This window comes from Mus caroli, unplaced genomic scaffold, assembly GCF_978045245.1.
Source record: "Mus caroli unplaced genomic scaffold, Mus_caroli_1 scaffold_17, whole genome shotgun sequence".
In the NCBI taxonomy this organism is placed as follows: domain Eukaryota; kingdom Metazoa; phylum Chordata; class Mammalia; order Rodentia; family Muridae; genus Mus; species Mus caroli.
In genome coordinates, this window is record NW_028227272.1 from 39,327,490 (window position 1) to 39,348,413 (window position 20,924).

Consider the following 20,924-nt stretch of genomic DNA (forward strand, 5'->3'; position numbering starts at 1 on the left):
GGTGGGATCTAGTTGTGTGTGCCTTTGAAGAAGGTATCTTAAAATCTCCCTCTCTCCCTCTCTCCCTCCTCCCTCCCCTCCATCTATTTCCCTCTCTCCCTCTCCTCTGTCTCCATCCATCCATCCATCCATTCATCCATCCATCTATATCCCCCATCTCTCTCCACCCCTCTCTCCCTCTTCCCCTCCATCTCTGTCTCTCTCCCCCTCCCTCTTCCTTTCCATTGTCATCCATCCATCCATCCATCCATCCATCCATCCATCCATCCATCCAACTATATCCACCCCCCAAAACTTTGCTCTGCATACACTCTTGTTGCCATGATATTCTGCATCATCATAGGCCCATGGCAACAGACAAAGCTCATCATAGGCTACAACATCTAAGCTGGGGACAAGATAATTCTTTCCTTCCTTAAACTGTTTTTCTAGTGTAATTGTCACAGTGATCAAGGCAACATAAAAGGTATTCTTAATAACACCAGACTATGGAAAGCCCTTGGGGATACTGATTTTTTTTTCTACCCTAGATATGCTGGGGTGAGAGACAGAGCCAGCTTCCAGGGATGAAAGGCTATTAGATCTGTATTGCTCATAAGATGTTCTTTTCTAATTCTGCGCAGGCTCTTTGGGCCATCATAACAAAAAAAAAAAAAAAAAAAAAAAAAAAAAAAAAAACTTCAATTTCCAAGTTATAGCTTCAAACTGAGGAGAATCCAGTACCTTTTCATATTCACATTCAACTCTCAATTATTTATGCATATGAGAGAGTGGTGTCTTTGATAATAAAATGATAATTTATGGAGTTTTTTGTTTTGTTTTGTTTTGGTTTTGGTTTGGTTTTGGCAATATCAACAGACTTATTTTCCTAATTGTGTCTGACCCCAGTTTGTGTCACAGTTAACATTCTCCAGTTACAAACATATATAAACATTCTCCACATATAAGCAGATACCACTCGCCAATTGGTGGTGGGTAGAATGCCCAGAAACACACTGTGGGGTAGGGAAAGGAGGGTTGAGATTATATTTTTGTTGCTGGCAATTCACACACTAGATAATCAATAAAGAGTTGGCTGTATTTATGGGAGGCCCTTCCTAGAGCCAAATAATCACATTAGCTAATTCCCATCCATGAAATAAATGTAGTCTCAGTAATTACTTATTAAACTAAGTCTATCAGCATACAGCACATTTTCTTTTAACTGGGATTATCAAGCTTGACTGTTTATATCAATCCAATTAAGATAATTGTCTGATTCTCCAGTACTAGCTACCATGTAATTCTTTGTGAGTTTTCTCTCGGGCTTGTAGATTTGGGGGGATTCACCATAACTTTTGTGATTTGTAGTCCACGCTATCTAGACAGTTCCCTCTGGACCATGCAGGTGGTCTGGCTGTAGGCTTAACATCCCTACTGCATCCTGCCCATGGCCCCACCCACACTGTGATACTCACCTTTCTCCTCCTCAGCTTGGCTGCTTTCTGCAGTCTCCGTTGGAGGCTGCGCTGCCTTGGTGGCAGCATCCTCTGCAGCAGGGGTGGTGGCAGCAGCATCAGTGACAGCAGCAGGCACATCGGCTTGTTTAGGCTCCTCCTTGGCTGGGCCATCTTCAGCCTTGGAGGATGGCGAATTATCAGTGGTAGCTTTAGCAGCACTTTCTGTCTCAGCTGAGCCGGCCTTTTCCTCTGAGGGGGCCGCATCCCCTTCACCCTTCTTCTCCTCAGAAGGTGCATCTCCTGCCTTGCTGGGCTCCTCAGCCTTGGGGCTGGTGGCTGGGGCTGCATCGGTAGTAGCAGAGCCATCTCCCTCCTTCTTCTCCACACCATCAGCAACGGGAGCATCATCCTTCTGCTTGGCCTCGGCCTCAGCAGCTGGTGCATCACCCTTCTTCTCGCCTTTGAGCTTTTTCCTTGTTATGTGTCCACGGAAGCTAGCCTGAATTTTGGTCGCAGCCTTATGAGCCTTATCTTCTGGTTTGACGCCATCTTGTTCAATCTTTTGGTCCTCATCATTCTTTTCAACCTTTGTGGAGAAAAGAGGGACAAAAAGGAAAGCTCAATAGGTGGATAACTCTTGAGTGATTCGTTATGTGCTAAGCCCTTTATGGGTCGAATCAATCTTAAGAGACACTTTACCAGTCATTCCTCTTAGAAACACAGGTTTGATGTGTCACCCTCCCTGGCCTGAAGGATTAGCTTCTTCCGACTCAGCTTCCCTGTGCAGGGATTACAGACTTAGGTCACTACTCAAATGCTACCATTCTTCTGACCCCCACAAGAATCCCAGGCATTCAAGGGGTATGCCAGAGAAGCCCTGTAATTCCAGGTCTCAAGAAAAGGAAGTAAGGAGCTTAGGAGCAAGTTAAAGGCCAACCTGGACTACATAGTGAGTTTCAGGCTAGCCGAGGCTACAGAATAAAACACACTACCCTACTTTAAACAAAACAAACTGAACAAACAAAAATCACTGGAATTAGTTTTGTATGTATTTCCTTTCTCAAGTCAGTGTTATTCTACAAACCAAATGGAAACAGGCCTTGTTTTAGATGCATCTCGACAATTCTAATCACATTTGCCTTAGGTTTTTATGAAAGAGCTCTCAAAGATACTGGGCTCTTAGGATTTCAGAGGACTCTTAAGCGTAATGATTTAAGAAATATTATGCAACAACCTATGCATCCAAGCATGATCAGAGACTGAATATACTCAAGGAAAGAAGCATGCTAAATAGTTAATAGTAAATCCCATTTGGGTTTTATGCAAATACAAATGAATTCCAGGGCATTGAGGAAGCCAGAATATGATGATTCATGATGCTAGTCACCAACTATTAACTATCTCAATGTGTGGTCTACCACCATCAATAAGCACACCAGGACTTCAGAATTGGAATAGAGAAAGTAGTCATTATCACTGAGTCTTAAAAGGTGAGAAAAAATTGCTTTGATTGTTCTTAAATTTTTCCTGTATTTACTAAGTCACAATCATAGCCCCAAAGTCATTTAAACCTAAAATTAGTTTTTATTATCATAAATAAAGCATCCTGGTACTGCAGACATGAAATTAGAATATAAACCATTTTGCCCTTTGGTAATAGCATTTACAGTCTCCCATGTGCTACACACGACCTGTGTCTATTTGGAAATTCAATCAAAAGGTAGGAACAAAAAGTATAGCCATGGAAAGAAATGAATAGACAAGCAAACAAGACTATACCACATCGCTGCTCACCATGGTATCCTGCCTAGCTATTAATGGTCTCTCTATCTCTTCCTTTATCCTTTCCTCACATACATTTTTATTCTTTGATGGCTGTGTACATTCATGTATTGAATTTTACACGCTTGCACACACCCTTCATTACCCTGTCATCTGCTGCACCCCCTGCCTTCTCTTGCCCAGACACTTCCTCCCAACAAGCCATCTTTGTGATTTCACTTGTTCTGTGTATGACCCATTGATTTGCATGAACGCATGTGGGGCATTATTTCCTGGAGCATAGGCCACCTTGAAGAGGCTACACCACTGAAGAAACTGACACCATCCTCTCTCAGGGACTGTTAACAGCCCATAGATGCACAGGAAGGAGTGGAGCCTCAGAGGCCCTCCTCATTGGAGAAGAAAGCTTCAGCGTGATCATGAGCACAATGGCTGTGCACAATGACTAGATTTTGAGCATCTAACTTTTGCTCATATTTGTGAGCCCTGTTCTAGGTGCTGTGAATTATAGCAATAAGGAGTATAGGGACTTGCTCTCAAAAAATTAATGTAAGTATCTACTGTGTACTATGTCCCAAGCTTGGTCCAAATCTGGCCTCGGCTTTCTCTTTGCCTTTTGCTCTAGACTAGGAAGTAAGCCACAGACTCAACACACAGTATGTTTTTCCACCTGTCATACCAGCCTAGCCTAGTGACCCAGATCCAGCTAATCATGACGTGGCCTATTTGATATTCCTTGAATAGATATACAGACCTGTCAGTACTTAGGTCTGTCAGCATGCTAGTGGATACACAGAGATACATTTTAAAATAGTATACATGTGAGGCTAAAACCAAGATGTATACTATTTAAAATAGTATACATCTTGGCTAAAACCAAGATTGACAATATTCTCTGTAACATTCGAGGCAACTTTTTCTTTTCCCTTAGTTTATCAGGCATAGGATTCTAAACCGAAGGAAAGATACATTGTGATCTCTTTGAAAGGGCCCATCCTCCTCCTTTCTGCCTCCTCCCAGGGCCATGCTACAACTGCTTCTCTATCGGAAGCACCATCTTCTTCCTGCCATCCTGCTGCTCTTGATGGCTCCTACTGGGACACACACAGCACAATCTGGGGCACCAGCGCATCTGTCCCTGCCAGGAGCCCTCTGCTCAGAGATGAAATCATAACCCTGTAAAATTAACAGTTGTGAATGGAGCACAGAGTAGAGCCAAGATGCTATTTACTGTACTCTACTGTGGGTTTTCTGAATGAGGCACTATCTTCTACGACAGGACATCTGCACTTGGACACCAGTGCCAAGTGCTTCTTCAATCCAAATACGACTCCTTCTAAGAATAAACAAATCAGTTATTCCAGATTAGGCCAACGTACATGAGAGACCCTCCAGAGACTCAAGAAAGCTAGAGTCCCATTAAGAACACAAATATTAAAAGATGAAAAACAGGATTAAGTAACGTTAATTACAACAGAGGATGTGTGAAAAACCATTATGGAAGCCCACTGCTTTGTAACCTAATCATAAATATGACATTTTTTTAAAATGATGTTCAGACTCCTATGTGGGTGAACAATGCTTTCCTACAAGACACTGGTTATTAAATAAAAGCCTCAGTGCCAAACATGAGATACATCACTATGAGATATTAGTCAGGGAGGTCCCAGATAACTCACCCCCATCCGACCCAATCTCCCCCAAGTCACAGGGAATTTCCACTGCTTCTAGTTTTCAACCAGAATTAAGGTCACTTAATTCCAGAAGAACCAGGGATCAATCTGGACAAACACAAACTGAGGGAAACTCATCTTTTCCCATCCATTGTGTGATTAAGTCAGTTCCTTTCACCAAGTGTGCCCATCCCCCAAGCCCAAGTTCATTTCATTGTAAACTCGGAACACTTGGCATTTGGCGTAGCTGATACTCTGTGAAACATCATGTTAACACTCTCACTACGTACGGAGTGTCTATGCTAAGCACACACACAAGTAAGGAGATGGATACAATATGTCTCCTGGGTGCCTAAGGCTCAGAACTAAAAATAACATTCATTTTTCTGGGATACCTCAGTGAATTTAAGGCTTTTACAGTTATCATGGGAACACTTAAACCTCCAAGCAAAGCCAAGCTTGGCATGCTATCTTCTTCTATATACTACAAATATTTCAACTTTTCTTCTCTTTTTTCTAGGTAGCATTGTTTTAAATATTTTAAAAACTATTATTGTGTGCCACTTCTTTTTTCTAACTGTGATTCTTTCATTCTGCAACAAGTCTGTTTACTCTGCGCTTTTAGACAGTATATGTCACAAGTATGGAACTATATAATTTATATTTTTGTTTTTTAAATAGGCACTCACAGTTAAGAGACTGTTCTAGGTCTCAGATGAGACTTTGGACTTTTCAAGGATATTGGGGTTTTTAAAGACTATGGATATTTTATTGACCAACTGACTGCATTTTTGCACTATAAGATGGGAATGGGAATGGAAGGGCATGGATTAAAGGTGATGTGTTTGGGAATCAAATTGACAAGGGGTGGAGTTGTGAAGGGTTAGTGTAAGTTGTCAACTTGACAGTAGCTGGAGTCTAAGACACAAGCGCCCAAGAATGCCCCTGAGTGATTATTTAGCCATTGAGCATTCGTGTGAAGCATTCTGTTTATGAAGCTACCTGGCATAAGATACCTATCCTGTAGGTGGATGGAGCATTTTCTGAAGGTCCTGGTCTGACTGCATATAAAAGATAAAATAAGCCGAACAAATGCCTTTCCCTTTCTCCCTCTTATTTGTGGCGGTGATACAAGTAGATGCTTCAAGCTTCCGGTTCTTGGCTTCCCTACCATAAGAGACTGTACCTTTGTACTGTGGGTGGAAATAGCCCCCCCCCCCATTTTAAACTTAAGTTGTTTTTGTTAGGGTATTTTATCTCAGCAAAAGAATAGAATTCAAAAAGCTGAGTATTTAGTAAATTAAAATATGATCAATTTGATTGAGCAAGAGATATTTTTAAGAAACATAATCAAAGGACAAGAGATGTGGTAAACAATGTTTCCTCTAATACAAGAGAGTGGTCATGTATATGAAGAAGTTGATGTGGCCCATAAAATAACGAGAGTAAAATATTAATATGTAAATGTGAAATTTAGCAAATAGTTATGACCCATTCTATTTTCATTAGTAACTTAATTTAGTAAAGTTTTATTCTCCCTGTGATCATAACTGGTAGTTTTCAATACTTTAGAAAAATCATGCAAGTATCAAACACGTTTACACTAGGGCCTCTTCACGTGCTTTAAATGTGGTTAAAGATCCAGAAATAGACTGAAATGTGTCCAAATGAGAAAAGAGAATGAGCCTCCTTTAGCTCTTTACAAGAAAGTCTTTGTGTCTTTCTGGGAAGATGTAGAAGAGAATAGTCACATCTGAGACCCAGAAGGTTCCTTCCACACTGTGCTTGCTTGATTTGAAGATTTTTCTCAAGGTGAAAGGAAACCAAATATCAGAAGAAGCAATGAACCTTTTAAGCCTTTCCCAGCAACTATCATAACTTGATTCAATTACAATTTAAGACCCAGTAAAAGTTCTTTATTTGTTATGGGGCAACTGCGACACGTTCATGACTGAGCAATTTCCCAACGGAATGTGTGAGCAAAGAAAGATCCTGGAATTCCTGGCAGTGTGGTAGTGAGAGAACTTATGTTCTTCCTTAACGAAGGGTGCAGCATATTGCCACTTCTGCAGAATCAATAAGACACATCCCTCTAAACTGGAGTTTAAAAGAACCTAGGCATAAGGCAAGGCATATATCTATTCTAGTCATTTCCTATGATACATGCTAAACAGAAACGAACAAAGCTCTTACAGAAACCATGTGGATGTGGCAGACATGGGCACGGGTTGCCTGATTGAATCAAGGATCGAAGTTACTGACAGGCACAATTAGGCTCTGCTGTCACAGAGACTGCTATTCCTTTGGGGGCCACTGAGGTAGAAGAGAGAACTCCCTACCAGGCCTCCCAAAAGACTAACATGACAGAACAATCACAGAGGGACCATAAAGTTTCTTTTGCTGTGGTGGTTTGAAAAAAAAAATGTCTCCATAGGCTCACCCATCTGAATAAGTGTTCCCCAGTAGGTGGCACTGCTTGGGGAAAGAAACTTCGGTGTGGAACCTTGTTGGAGGCAGTACATCACTTTGAGAGTATAAACTCACGCTATTTCTAGTTCACTTTTTGTATGCTTTGCTCTATGCTTGCTGGTGAGGGTGTGATCTCTCAGCTTCAGTTCCTGCTGCTCTGCCTGCTATCTGCCATCATGCTTCCCCACCATAATAGATCCTAATACTTCTGGAACCGTATGTTAAAAAAAAGCTCTGTCTTCTGTAAGTTGACTTGGCCATGGTATATTGTCACAGTGACAGGAAAGCAAGTAATGTATCTGGTGACAACTGGAATGCTAGGGAGAAATGTAGTCAGCCAATACATATGGGGAAAAATGGCTGAGTAGCCCAGACATGCCCAGGACCACACCAGAGGTGAAACCTTCCCACAGCAGTTGAAATAGTGTCAGTATATCCTTGATCCTTGGGAAACAACTATTGATGGTTAGTAGTAAGTGACTCATACTACTTTGTGTGGCTGAACATAGAGTATGGAAACTTGAAAAACTCAGCCAGCTGGATAGGTATCCTGGAGATGTTCATCAAGCCACTCTCCAGCAGACCTTTTCCTCATTTCTCCCTCCTGTGTAGTAAGAGGACAATATATTGTAATACTTCAATTAGGTCTTCATCATGACCATGCAATGAGCACATCATGTTGCCTGATTCATAATCTAAATATTTGGAAAGCTAAAGACAGCTGTATAGCCCAGATTCTAAATGATACAGTCTATTCTTAATCCCAAGTGGCCCAGTGCTTCTTAAAATAAAATATAGGAAGTCAACATTACTAGGTTATTTTAGAGTAGGGGCCATGAGTAACAAATACAGGTCTGAAATCCTGTTCTCCCAAGTCTTACCAGCTCACCACCTTGGGCATGTCAGTCTCAGGTGACATGGAGGACTAACAAAACTCCTTTTTTGTGTCGTGATGATTAAATGAGTTCATTATGGAAGCCATTTAATACAGTCCCTGACACACTGTGCATGCTCAAAATGGCTAATTTCAACAATTCCTCACATTATAAACACTCTTGCATTCCAGGCATGGTGGTATATGCCTGTAATCTCAGCACTTTCGAGGTGGGGAAATCAGGAGTTCTAGACCAGCCTCAGCTTTATAGTGAGTTGAAGGTCAACCTAGGCTTCATGACACACTGCCTCAAAAACAAACAAACAAACAAACAAACAACCACTGACACCATCATTACTATCCCCACCTCAGAACAATGTTTATTTACCTCATTAGGATACTAAAATATGACTTGTTAATAAGATAATTATGGGTTGGCCATTAGATGTTATTTATCACTAGACTTGCTGGTATTCCCATCCAGAGATGGGGGTTGGGGGCACTCCTCAACTCTCTTATACTGTAGAGCTATGTATCTTTAAAAGTATAAGCAGTAAACTGTGTAAAAATGCCAAAAGATGCAGTTCATTTCTTTTCTGTCCCTCGGAAGAGAGAGCTGTGTTTACCCTGTCAAGGTTAAGTTGCAGCTCCATTCATTTCTCACCTGACAAACACTAACTGCTTCCCTCTCCTTCCTCTCGGACTTTACTCGGCCCCTAAATCTCTGCATGGCCAGCAGAAGTGATGAAATCTGGTCATTTTCAAAATATATGACCTTCATCTGTTACCACACAAAAATTTCCCATTTTGCTATTTTTTAATATGTACAATGGATAGACTTATATCCCTTGCACATTTTAATAACTGCCTGAGATGGTTCTGAGAGCTACTCTGTGCATTTATGGCTGGTCATAACTACAGCTGATAAAGTTATAAATGCAAATGCTACACATTTTGTGGGGGATTAGTTTGTGAAGGGTTTTCCCTGAGAGAAAGAGGCATTTTAATTTCAGATTTTTTTTTACTTCATTCGACACACCCCTGTGGGCAAATTAATAATACCTGAATGTCATGTACCTAATCTAGAAAGGGTACATGTTATCTATCATCAGAGTGCATGTTATTATGAAATTTATTTGTTGAGGGATGAAAAAGAAACTAAAAATCCCATTTTGAAAAGGAAAAGATGATTTGAATTGGTATGTGATTCATTGTGCAGTATTTTAAACTTAATCATATTATTTCTCAAATAATTCCAATGAGGTAGAGTAATTAAATTGCTGTCACCATTCCAAAATAAGGAAATAAATAGGCGAAAAGCTCTACAGTGAGTAGGATGGATCTTATATATATATATATATACATATATATATATATATATACAATCTCATATTTTATACATTAATCAGAGTCACACAGTTATTTAGCAATAGACAGAAAGTATCATCAAGAATGTAGCAATTCTAATATTAGCTCCAAGTCTGGAGATCTACAGTACCTATGAAAGACCTGCAACAGGACAGTCCAAACAAAGTAAAATTTGTTATTTCACAGTCACCAGAAAATGGGTGAGCTAACTGATAAATATTTTATGCTTTTCATTCCTTCACGGCTCAGTGAATAAGAAGTCTCAAGGCTATGTGCTCTTAAAAACAGTATGTGCCCCCACCAAAACTAGTACTGGGGGTAATGATCATATATATGTGTAATGCTAACAGCAAATCAAAAAATACATAATTTTATGTCTTAACTATTCTTCTAAACACTTTATTATGTTTGTTATTTATTGACATATGTGTGCCAAATGTACTTACTATATATATGTATATTTATATAATAACTGATGTAACTCTAGCACCAGTGCTGTAATAGAAAATATGATGTTGTAACAGAAAATGAAGGGACTATGACATAGGGCATAACTGACATACTCAGAATCACATAGCAAGCACGCAGTGGAGTTAGTATTTGAAACAAAATATTGGATGACATGGAATAGCTCCAGAAAGCAAGGAAGTTAAGTAGTCAAAGTGAAAACAAGGCACCTCTCATCTCTGCAGATTTCCCCTCAAGCCTCCTAGGCAAAGTCAAAAATAGACGTGACGGGGGTGGGGGGCATACAGTTCAGAATAGAGCTTTGTCGAAGCTGGCGTCTGGCAATGCTGGGCAGTTTCTAAAAGAGTCATCAGAGCTGTCACCCCAGTTTCATCTCCCTCTTTCAAAATCTTGCTCCAAGAGAAAGAAAATGGAAATGGTATTTTTCAAAGCGTGGGCTGTGGCGTCATGACCTCATCACCCACTGATGATGTGACTCGTTTTCCCCATGAAGAATGTGATGGGGGAAGATTCATACTTGAAGTGTTGAAAGCTGCCCCAAGACTAGCTTTCTTATTAATTTTGAAAGCAGAGAAAATAAATTATCAGAGGGCAGAAGAAGCAATTCTGAGAGAAAAGGGAAGGAGGGATGGGGGCTAAGATCAGAAATTATGGCCATTTAATTAAATGAGGAAAGTAAACAGATGAAATAGTTTCGTTGTGAATTCTTATAGGAGAAAAGGTAAAGAAGGATGGGTTCTAGGATTTAGTCCTGAGTCTGAGTATTTAATTCCAGTCCAAGTTTCTGAATTAAATATAGCTTTTCCCTTGCACCAACTATTTCTTATGTCCTCACAATTGTAGGGAGGCAGATAGTGAATATGAAACCAGCTCAGATTACGTCCTCAAAGTTATCATATTATGTCATCAAACTTGAAGGAATGAATGCTTTATCTGTTTTAGTGGCTGTTCATTGTGGTGAAAAACCATTGTTACCTCACCTACTTTGAGGTCCTACAACAAGAAAATGCTTCATTCTTCAAAGCCACCAGCGTAGGAAGAGGGGATCACCTCCGATCTCTTTTGAAATTCTTAAGGAAAATGTACAACTTCTGAATTAATTCTGGAGGCTCTCCCAAAGATTTTTATAACTCATTCTTTAAGTAAAACAATCCAGCTAAACCAGGTAAGACAGGGAGATATTGTCTGGTTCTTGGGATATGTATGTTGAGAAAAGTTACATAGGTGGCCCCAAAACATAGAGAACACGTTTTGAATCATTGTATAGAATCAGAAAACTAACGGGGCTAGTTGGAAGTAGAAGTGAATCTCCTGAATGAAGATTCTTAATTGTTGTTGGTTTTCTACTAAAAGTTATTAAAGGCTCTTGCCTTTAATCCCAACACTGGGAAGGCAAAGGCAGGCAGATTTCTGTGAGTTCAAGGCCAGCCTGGTCTATAGATAGAGTTCTAGTGCAGCCAGGATTACACAGGGAAGCCCCCTGCCTTGAAAGAAAGGAGTTCGAGAGAGCAAGGAAGTGAGCTCGTGGAAAGTCAGGAGTCTTTCCTAACAGCTTTGTTCCATGCGCTATGATGCTATTACTCCTCTTCAAATTCTGATCTTTTCATCATGAGATAGATTCTTCTGTTTGTGTGTCTCCGGATGAGAACAGATAGGAGTGATTAAAGATTCCCAGGGGTCTTCAGTAACTCTGCCTGCGATTAAGTAATTATTCACAATTTCCCCAAACTGAACACAGACAGGGCACCTGGTGATCCAAAGTTGCTCTGAGCTTCTGACAGACAGTCTCAACAGAGTAGCGGTGACCTGAAACAGAGGTGGCCCCAAAACATAGAGCACACGTTTTGAATCACTGTGTGGAATCAGAAAACTAATGGGCCTAGTTGGAAGTAGAAGAGAATCTCCTGAATGAAGATTCTTAATGGCTGTTGGTTTTCCACTGATCAAATACCTGAACCTATGCCTAAGCATACTCTTTCCATATTTTAAGTGTTAAAACTGACACTGGGTGCTGTCACTGTGATACTCAATGTAAAACCCAACCTAAGAATCTCTCTTACATAGTTTGTTTTCCCCGCATCGGATTAAGTTAAACTAGAATAAAATAGAGCAGTCTCTTTAGCATAGCATAGTATGCTTCCCCCCTACTCTCACACAAATTTTTGGGGGTATGTACATTGTTTATCAAGTTAAGAAGATACACATTGCTTTGGAATTTGGGTTCAACCTAGTCTTCTAAGTGAGAGCTGAACTTCAGTCAAAGAAACCCTCACACACCTCATATGCCCAAGTCTAGTGAAGGTCTGTGCGCTCACTGACAATGCTGCTTGAGACCTCTATCTTGCATGTCCACCATAGATCTTCACATCCCTCCTGAGCCACCCCAACCCCCCCAGCTCCTTGGATGAAGATCTTTCTTGCTTTGCTGCAGTGATAATCGCCAGTAATTAGCACATTTGTTCCGCAAAAAATTACAAATTTTAAAAATATGTACATTTTCAAAAATTTTCTGAACCATATGGTCTCTATCTGTGACGTAGTCCATGAACAATGCCTAAAAAATGAGCATGTTTGTATTCTAATAAAGTTATTTGTGAATTGGGAATTTGTGCATTCTAGGTAATACCAAGGGTAATACCAAGGAGCCACACATATTTTTATCCATTAAGGTGGCTTTCAACCATTTAAAAATGTAAAAGCTGTTGTGAGGTTGCACCCCAGTTTGCCAACTTCTGGAATAGGCTATTAATTTTATCTTAAATTCCGATAGCATCTCTAGCTGTGTTTGTTTTGTGTTAAAGCTATTCACATACTTTCCTCCCCTAGACTCTACTATCCTATAAACTCTTGAAGGGAAGAAAAACTGTCATTATAATGATGTGGATAACAAAAGTTAGCATTCATTGATCACTTTGTCAGGCCCTGAGTTAATGTTTTACATGGAAATACTAACATGTAGGAAGTAGACATCACTATAATTATAATATATGAGTTAAGTAATGTAATTTTACAAATGAGAAAATTAATGCTTAGTGGGGTTCTATATTTAATGAGCAAAAGAAGTGGGCCTTGGCTGCCTTAGCTGCCTGACTCTGGGGTTCAGCCCTTCTGACTGTTTCACACTCAGATTATGATTTGGGACTTATATCCTGAGAGTATGTTATAATAAGAGGCACTGAAAGTGAGCCCCCGGGACAAGGTACAGGGCTATGGCAAAGGCCCTTTGGAGGTAAGCAAGCTTCAGAGAACTGAGAAACGGGCAACACTGAAGTCTGCCTGCCTTAGGAGAGCCTTTGCCCAGTTATTCCTTACATCATGTACAACGGCCCCTGGACATGTAGTAAATAAAACAGTGTAAAGCGAGGAATTACAGAGAAAGAAGAGTGAATGGTGGGGAGACACACAGAAACACTGGCAGAGCCCCAGCTGAAGGGCCAGGCCTGCCAGCTAGCACCACAGCAGCTGCACTCCCGGGAGGGAAGAAATGAGCGACAGCTGGAGGACCCACGTGCCATAGAAAAACACTTGCCTTTTGCCACCAGAGCTGAGCAAATTGCTTATGTGTGAAAGGTTTGTGGAACTAAGTTAAATGGTGCTAAGTCACTAGATAAAAGATCACACCCTTTAGCTCAAGACACCAGCCTCTAGAGATGACTTCTAACAATCTCCAGCCTGGCTGAGGACAGGCAGTGAATGGCATCCATATTAGCAAATCGAGCTGTGACCTGGCAACAGGACCATAAAAGGGTCCTTAAATCTCCCAGGGCTGCTGCATCTGTGCAAAGAAAAAGCAAAGAGGAAAGGCAGGCAGGCTACAGGAGCAGAAAGACCAGCCACCTCTGCACTACTGGGAGCAGCTGGCAATGGCCACTCTCAGTGCAGACTTGCCTGGCCCAGGTTTACTGCATCTATATCTTAAAAAAACTAGGCACATTAATGTGAACAGTGCTGGCCATATCACCCACACTGCCTGTTCTGCGAAATCCACAGTTCCTTCTGAATAGCACTCTACATGGAAAGCTGTTTTCAAGGATTGACTGTTTATTGGATTTAGAGAAATGAGGAATATAGGAGGGGAGGAAGGGAAGAGGAGAAGAAGAAAGAGGAGGAGGGGGAGGAGGAGGGGGAGGAGGGGGAGGAGGAGGGGGTGGAAGAAGAAGGTAGAAGAGGAGGGAGAGGAGAGGAAGGAGGAGGAGGAGGGAAAGGAGGAGGGGGAAGAAGAAGAGGAGGAAGAAGAGAAGAGTTGTCAGGTGTCCAGGGCTGTCTATTTGACCCTCCCAACCTGCCTGAGACCTGTGAAAGTCCTTATACTTCAGTGGATTCAGTCTGCCTATCTGATGAATCAAACACCCCAAGCATCAAAGCTCTACCAGCAGATGATTATGTACATTTTTTTCTGATTTTCTATTTCCCTAGAAAATGAAGTGTCTGAGATTTGTAATCTAATTGCAGAATCTAGTATGGATGGGGTCTCCTCCCTGGACTTTGGCCTCTACTGTCACTGACTTTATCATAATTACATATGCTTAATTGTTTATATGCATTAACATAAACAGCAAACAGGCCACTTCCAGTAGATCGCTGAGCTGAAAAGGGAAATCCTGCTGGCAGCTATGGTCCTATGCTTGGTTCCCTACAGTGGAGGGTGCCTTTACTATATATAGTACCTATGAATTGACAAATGAATCATTTCATTGTCAAATAGACACTAACATCCTGTAAACGCCAGCCGATAACATGCTGATACCAGCTCTTCCCAAAGGCTGGCACTACACCATTCATTAGTCAGCAGAAAGTCACAGCTTCCCCAAAACCTCTGTGATAAGGGAGAGAAGGATTCTAAAGGAATGCCTAAGTTACCATTTAAAAAGTCACAGTGTGAGTATATGTGAAGAATATGATCACAAGCTGGTTGGAGGAATAAAGTCAGATGGCTAAAAATAAAGAAGATATGCAAATATATATATACACATATACACATTATATATATATGTGTGTGTGTATGTATGTATATATATGTGTGTGAATGTACACACACACATACATATATATACACATTGTGTGTGTGTGTGTGTGTGTGTGCGCGCGTGCCCGTGTGCGCTGGCCTGCTCAGTGTCATCTTTCTGCACAGTAGTTTCTGTGTGATCCTGGGTCCTTGCACAGCTGCCACCTCCTAGGCAGGGACCCATGGAAGCTAGCTGCCAGGCTTCTCACTATTCTTCCATTTGTGAGTGTGACGTCACGTACAGCCCGCAACACCACCCTACCCCACTGCCAGTGTCCGAGATTCATTCATGTTACTGAATGAATGAACAACCGTGGTGCCAGGTGCTTCCAAGCTGAAAGGAAATCTCACAGTATCTAAATTTCGCCACATGGACGGTAATTTCACTTCTTTCCACCTGCTTCATTTACTGTGCTCCCAAGTTTGAAGAGAGAGAGAGTAAAAAAAAAAAAAAAAAAAAAAAAGACTGTGTGCAGTTACTTGAGAAACCTAAATAAATGTAAATGAATTCTAATAATTCCAAAGGGTCATTGTTTTCAAATGGAGCCCCTGGTTTTGCCTTAGCTGGCTTTCTCTTTTGTAACATCCTCCATGATTCTTACTTAGTTTGCAAATGTCTGATTCTGCTGAGGTAAAGAAACCATCCAGCCCTTTGCTATGGTCTCCCCTTGTTCAGCTGAAGGAAACAGTGAACATAGCTTGAGGTATGCTAATGTGCCCTTAGCAGCCTCCAAGTCAGGGGGGAAAAATGGAGACAGACTTCCAATTGACCCAGTTAGCTTTTCCCATTCTTTGTCACCTGCTGTGTAACCTTGACACCACCCAGGTCTCTGTGCATAAGCAGCAGGAGCAAGCTGGTTGATTTAAAAAGACTAAGAAAGGAGCCCAGCCCATTGGCCCTCACTGTTCTTCTGAGAGGTCTGGGACAGAGGCTTAAGCTTTTGTTCTTCAAGCAAAGCCTATGCAAGAAGCAATTACCTCCCAAACAAGAATTCCCTAACGCTCTGAGAGAGCATTAAGACTCGTTGCTTGCGGAATTGGAGGAGGGGCTCCACTAGTTGCAGACCTCTGGGCGAACACTAGGGCTGTGCGGGTGGGGCATCCGAAGGAGCAGTCTGTGCTCCGCCCTGGCATCCTAGGATCTGGGGTCTCAAGCCGCGCCCTCAGCCCCACCCCCCACTCCCCACCCCCGCAAGCTGAGAGGTGGGGGCTCTGAAAGACAGCAAGAGAGAGAGAGAGGAGCACGCTGAGAAACAAAGCGATGAGATCACCCGGAAGGAGCCAGTTCCATCGCGGAAGACAGAGAATGAAGTGCAAAGTAGGGATGTCCAAAGGAAACAGATGTCAAAATGTAGGGAGTAGGGCAGATCAACTAAAGCACGGAAAGGAAGCCAAAAATCAGTGTGTGCAAGAGAGAGCGGAAACTGCTGAGAGGCCAGTCAAAACCAGCGTTGCTTAGGGAAAAAGCAAGTTAGTTTGAGCCCCCTCCTCTGCTCCCCAAAGTCTGGGGTCTTGTCAGTTCCTTATTTTATACAGATTTTGTATGTCAAGGGTAAGAGGGTGAGCTTCAGGGTGCCCCTGAATCCAAACCATCAGGCAGTGTGTTTAATTAATTACTCGTCTGAGTGTCCATAGAATGTCCACAGCTTTTCTAAGCTCAGTGCTGCCCTAGATAGTATCTAGAAAAGTATCATTGTTATTAGACCGAGATATTGAAAAGAAAAAAAAAAAAGATCAAAACATACGAAACACATAAACTGTAAGTGATAGGAGTGAAGAATTTGGTAGCAACTGACTGAGAGCAGTCACCTAAGCCAGCTAACATTCTAAGGCACAAGTTCGAAGGTAAGTACAGGAAGGAAAGCCTGAAGAGTGATACATTGCATGGTGGGAGAAAAAGGGAGGGGTTCGATGCCAGGATGGACTGTGGGCCTTAGGGAACACTCTTTGGACACTTATGGATGTAGTGACAGAGCCCACTAAGTGATCTGGATTCTTCTCTCTTCCTCACAGGGGACTACCCAGTACCCTGGCTGTTCTGGATCAGACAGCACTTAGTAGTAAGTGCAGGTAGCTGAAAAGCCCTTTACCTAACGTTTCTTTCTTAAGCCTGAAGATGACCATATGACAACTGTATCCTTAGGCCTAAGCAACTCTCCTCTTCTGCACTTACAATTCAATGTGTCTCTTTCTCAGGTGCCTATTAATTTGACTCTTCTCTATCCATTCTCCTCACCCAACAGTTCCTTCTACCATTTAACCAGGCAGCAAGAAGGTTCCTTTGAATCGCCATTTAGCTACCCTCTCTCCCATAACGTTGCTCTTGAGAATCGAATTCTGACACAAAGGTTCCAGGTAAACAGTAGGTTTGTAACCTTCCTTCTCACTACTGTTGAACTGACTAACATAACACATAGCTCAGAGAGGAGGTGTGTGAGTGTGTGTGTGTGTGTGTGTGTGTGTGTGTGTGTGTGTGTGGTTTTATGCATACATCCCTTTTCCAATGAAATCAGATATAAATAAAGGCTTCTGTCTTCTAGCAGGACCTGGCTTTTGCACTCTAGAGTGCTCTGTAGCTATGATTCCCTGTATAAGATCAGACACATGAAGACCCTGTCATGATGAGAAGAAGCACTTATGGGAGCACATCTCTAACTGATGATTTATATGAATTAATGGTGGGAGAGAGAGAGAGAGAGAGAGAGAGAGAGAGAGAGAGAGAGAGAGAGAGAGAGAGAGAGAGAGAGAGAGAAATTTTCTTTGGTGATGTAGCCATTGGTACGGTACCCATGATCTAATAAACCTGATTGGTATAAGTGGAGATGCTCAAAAGTCGAAGGGGAGTTAGGAGTTAGTTGGAAAGAGAAAGGAGATTAGCAGGTGTGGGAGAGAGTCAAAGGAAGGGACACAGGAAAGGAGGATGAGCAAGATACATTATGCACATGTATGAAAACATAATAATAATGGAAAGCATTGTTGTGTATAACTCAGCTATGCTAATAAAAACACAATAAAATTGATTTTAAAATGGCTTCATCTCCATAACGCAGCAATGTTATTTTCTCCCGTTTTCATAAGGGATAGACAGCTCTCCAGCTCCATTTTGGATGAACTTGAAGTTTTGCAGACAGATGAAGAAATTTTCACTTGTGTTATTATAGTGTGGGAGGTGTTTTAAGTTTTAAGGTTAACAATTGTCTTTTCTAAGAAGCTGTTCACCGCAAGGCCATTTCCACTAACATACCTTTGTTTCCTGGGAAATGGAAGACTGCATTGTTACAAAGTTCAAGTTTAAATAGATTAAATGATTTTTCTTCCAACCCAACTTCAGATGAGCAACAAAAATGCTCTTCCATCTACATCAGGGGTTTGTAACTTCCATTGTACATGTATGCCAACTAATATAATTATAAGAAAAAGACTCATTCACTCTACCTCGAAGGCTGCTGAGGGCAGGAGTCTGCTCAGAAGTACCCAGATGCGTTTTTTGATTGATTGCAGTCAGTGATCTATAGATTACACTGAGGACTGACTGCAACCTGAACCACACTTCTGTCTGAAAATATGTTCCTTGAATACATTGAAAATGGCTCTACTGATCAAGTGAGAATTTTCTACTTTACTCCATTGTTTCCAATGGACACCCAGAAGTAGCTATTTCCACAAAATGGCCAATAATCCCTACTCTAAATTCCAATTAAAAATATCATAATGCCATGTTATCTCACAGCTAGGGACACAAGCTTACAGAGGCAGTGATAGAGCTGAGTCTCGTTAGGCCTCTTTACCTCCCAGCCCCCCTGAGTTCCCAGGGCCACATTGAATGGGAAAGCTAAATTTGGGACAAAGTAGATAACTGAATTAGATCATTAGTGTCAAAGGCATGCTGTAGCCTAAGGCATTAGGCAAGTCTCAATTTATTATCCTTCCATTCTGGGCCTGAAAGATACAGATTAGCAGACAGGCTGGGTCCTCTGCTACATTTCAATCATAGAGACTTGGTTTGGTGCTTCTGTGTGGTGACTATGGGCTCATGAAAGCTGAAGAGTGTGGCCTGAACAGAGCAGATTATGCTTTCCTGCCCCAGGAGAAAAGCTCCTGTTGCATAATTTCCTTGACTATAATATCCAATATAAATGCAAATTAACTCTCACTGTTTTATCAAATCTACTAACTTATAGGCTATCTATTAGTCTTCTACAAAGTTTCAGTATGTAGAGAAGTACAGATACCCCACCCCCATCCAGGGTACATTTCACCCTTCAGGCAAATGCAGGATCCTAGTGCAACATCCCCGACACACTGCTTGCCATCATTTAAGACCAAAATGAAATGTATGCAGAGTGAAGGAGGTGAGGATGCTGGTGATGTAATCTGTGGTAACAGATATTTTTTAGTCAATTGTTTTACTACCACAAGCTGAATGATGTTTCTTTGACATTCAGGATAATCTTGACTGCTATATATTCATTGTCGACATGCATCCTGGGGAGAGCAAATTGCTACAAAGACAATAAATTCACTAGTAAGAACACTGCCATCTGATTTATTTTCTCCAAGGTGTTAGAGGTATATGACATGAGCTATGAGACTCCAGGTTTTAGGACCCCTGCCAGACCTTTCAGTGGTATATTAAAAAAAATAATCTGCCGTTCACAGGCCAAAAGTTTGATTACTCTGATACAATCAGACCTCACTGAAGTCTTGTTGAGATCTTAAGTGCACTTGCTCAAAGGTTCGTGGGGCTTGCGTGACTTCTTATTCTGCTCTCAGTGTAGAGCCTACTTCTTGCCTGAAAAACTCTAGAAACAAAAACGGTTGCCGTCTCCTTTGAATATTGAGGTTTGTCCAACATCAGCAGAGAAAGTTAAAATCTGATGAATAAAAAATGCATCACATCACTAGAATTATTTCCTAGGTCTCCCCAGACTTTCCTGTTGAACGTCTCACTGAATTTTCATAGTTTCTAACTGTGGGCACATTCCAGAACCAAAGAGAATTCCAGGCCATGTGTCGCAGCTGTGCTGCACTGTGTCCATTTCTGGAAAGAGGACTTGGCATCATCCCCCCCCCCCCCAAGAAACCACCAATTTACACATCTGTTCTTTGCAGCAGCAAATATAATTACCACGATGCTGTTTGTAGTCACATGACCCTGCGAAGGGGGCACTGCTTAAACATCTGTAAACACAGATAAACATCATATTGTGTTTCTTTCTCAAGCCATTTGAGCAATTTCTGCTGGAGGGTAAAAATATCTTTTGTCAGTGTTCAGCAGCAACTCCCTTTCTGAAACCCTTTCTGGGCAAGATTGGTTTTGCCCCCAGTAAAGCAGATTTTGTTGAAGCACTCTTGACTCAGAGACAAAGTGAGTGTTCAAGCAAAATAGAGCTTTTAAAAGCCAAGCTGTAAGAAAAGCATGGTGCAGTAGTGCTGGTCTTGCCCATCATTTCTTAGGATCTTTCAGGAAAAAGGCAGGCTCTTTACTAAAGATAGTTTATATTGCTTCAGTGTCTTCCTCTAGAGAAGAACTTTTCAGTTAAACTCATGTACTTGACTGTCCCACTACCTGCAGCAAGTTAAATGGACTTTTTTATTGTTGTTATTCTTGTTTGTTTGGTGTGTGTGTGTGTGTGTGTGTGTGTGTGTGTGTGTGTAGAGAGAGAGAGGGAGACTTGTTTAAGATCCTAATGAAAATGAACGCACTAGCCAATATTTGAATTAATTAGTACTTTAAGCAGCAATGACTTCTGCTTTACACACATTTTGATAAGTTAAAATGAATACAATGAATGGGTGAGATATGTAAGATTATATACCAAGACAGAACACTTACGACCTATGGG

General features: G+C 41.4%; 1 protein-coding gene across 1 annotated transcript in view; it reads right to left on the minus strand.

The window, feature by feature from the left end:
- The window catches only part of Gap43 (growth associated protein 43), an 88,466-nt gene that overhangs the window by 42,074 nt on the left and 25,468 nt on the right, over window positions 1-20,924 (minus strand). The window contains exon 2 of the mRNA XM_021185603.3: window positions 1,458-2,025. Within this exon, the coding sequence (XP_021041262.1) occupies window positions 1,458-2,025 (568 nt within the window). The remainder of the gene's footprint in view (window positions 1-1,457; window positions 2,026-20,924) is intronic.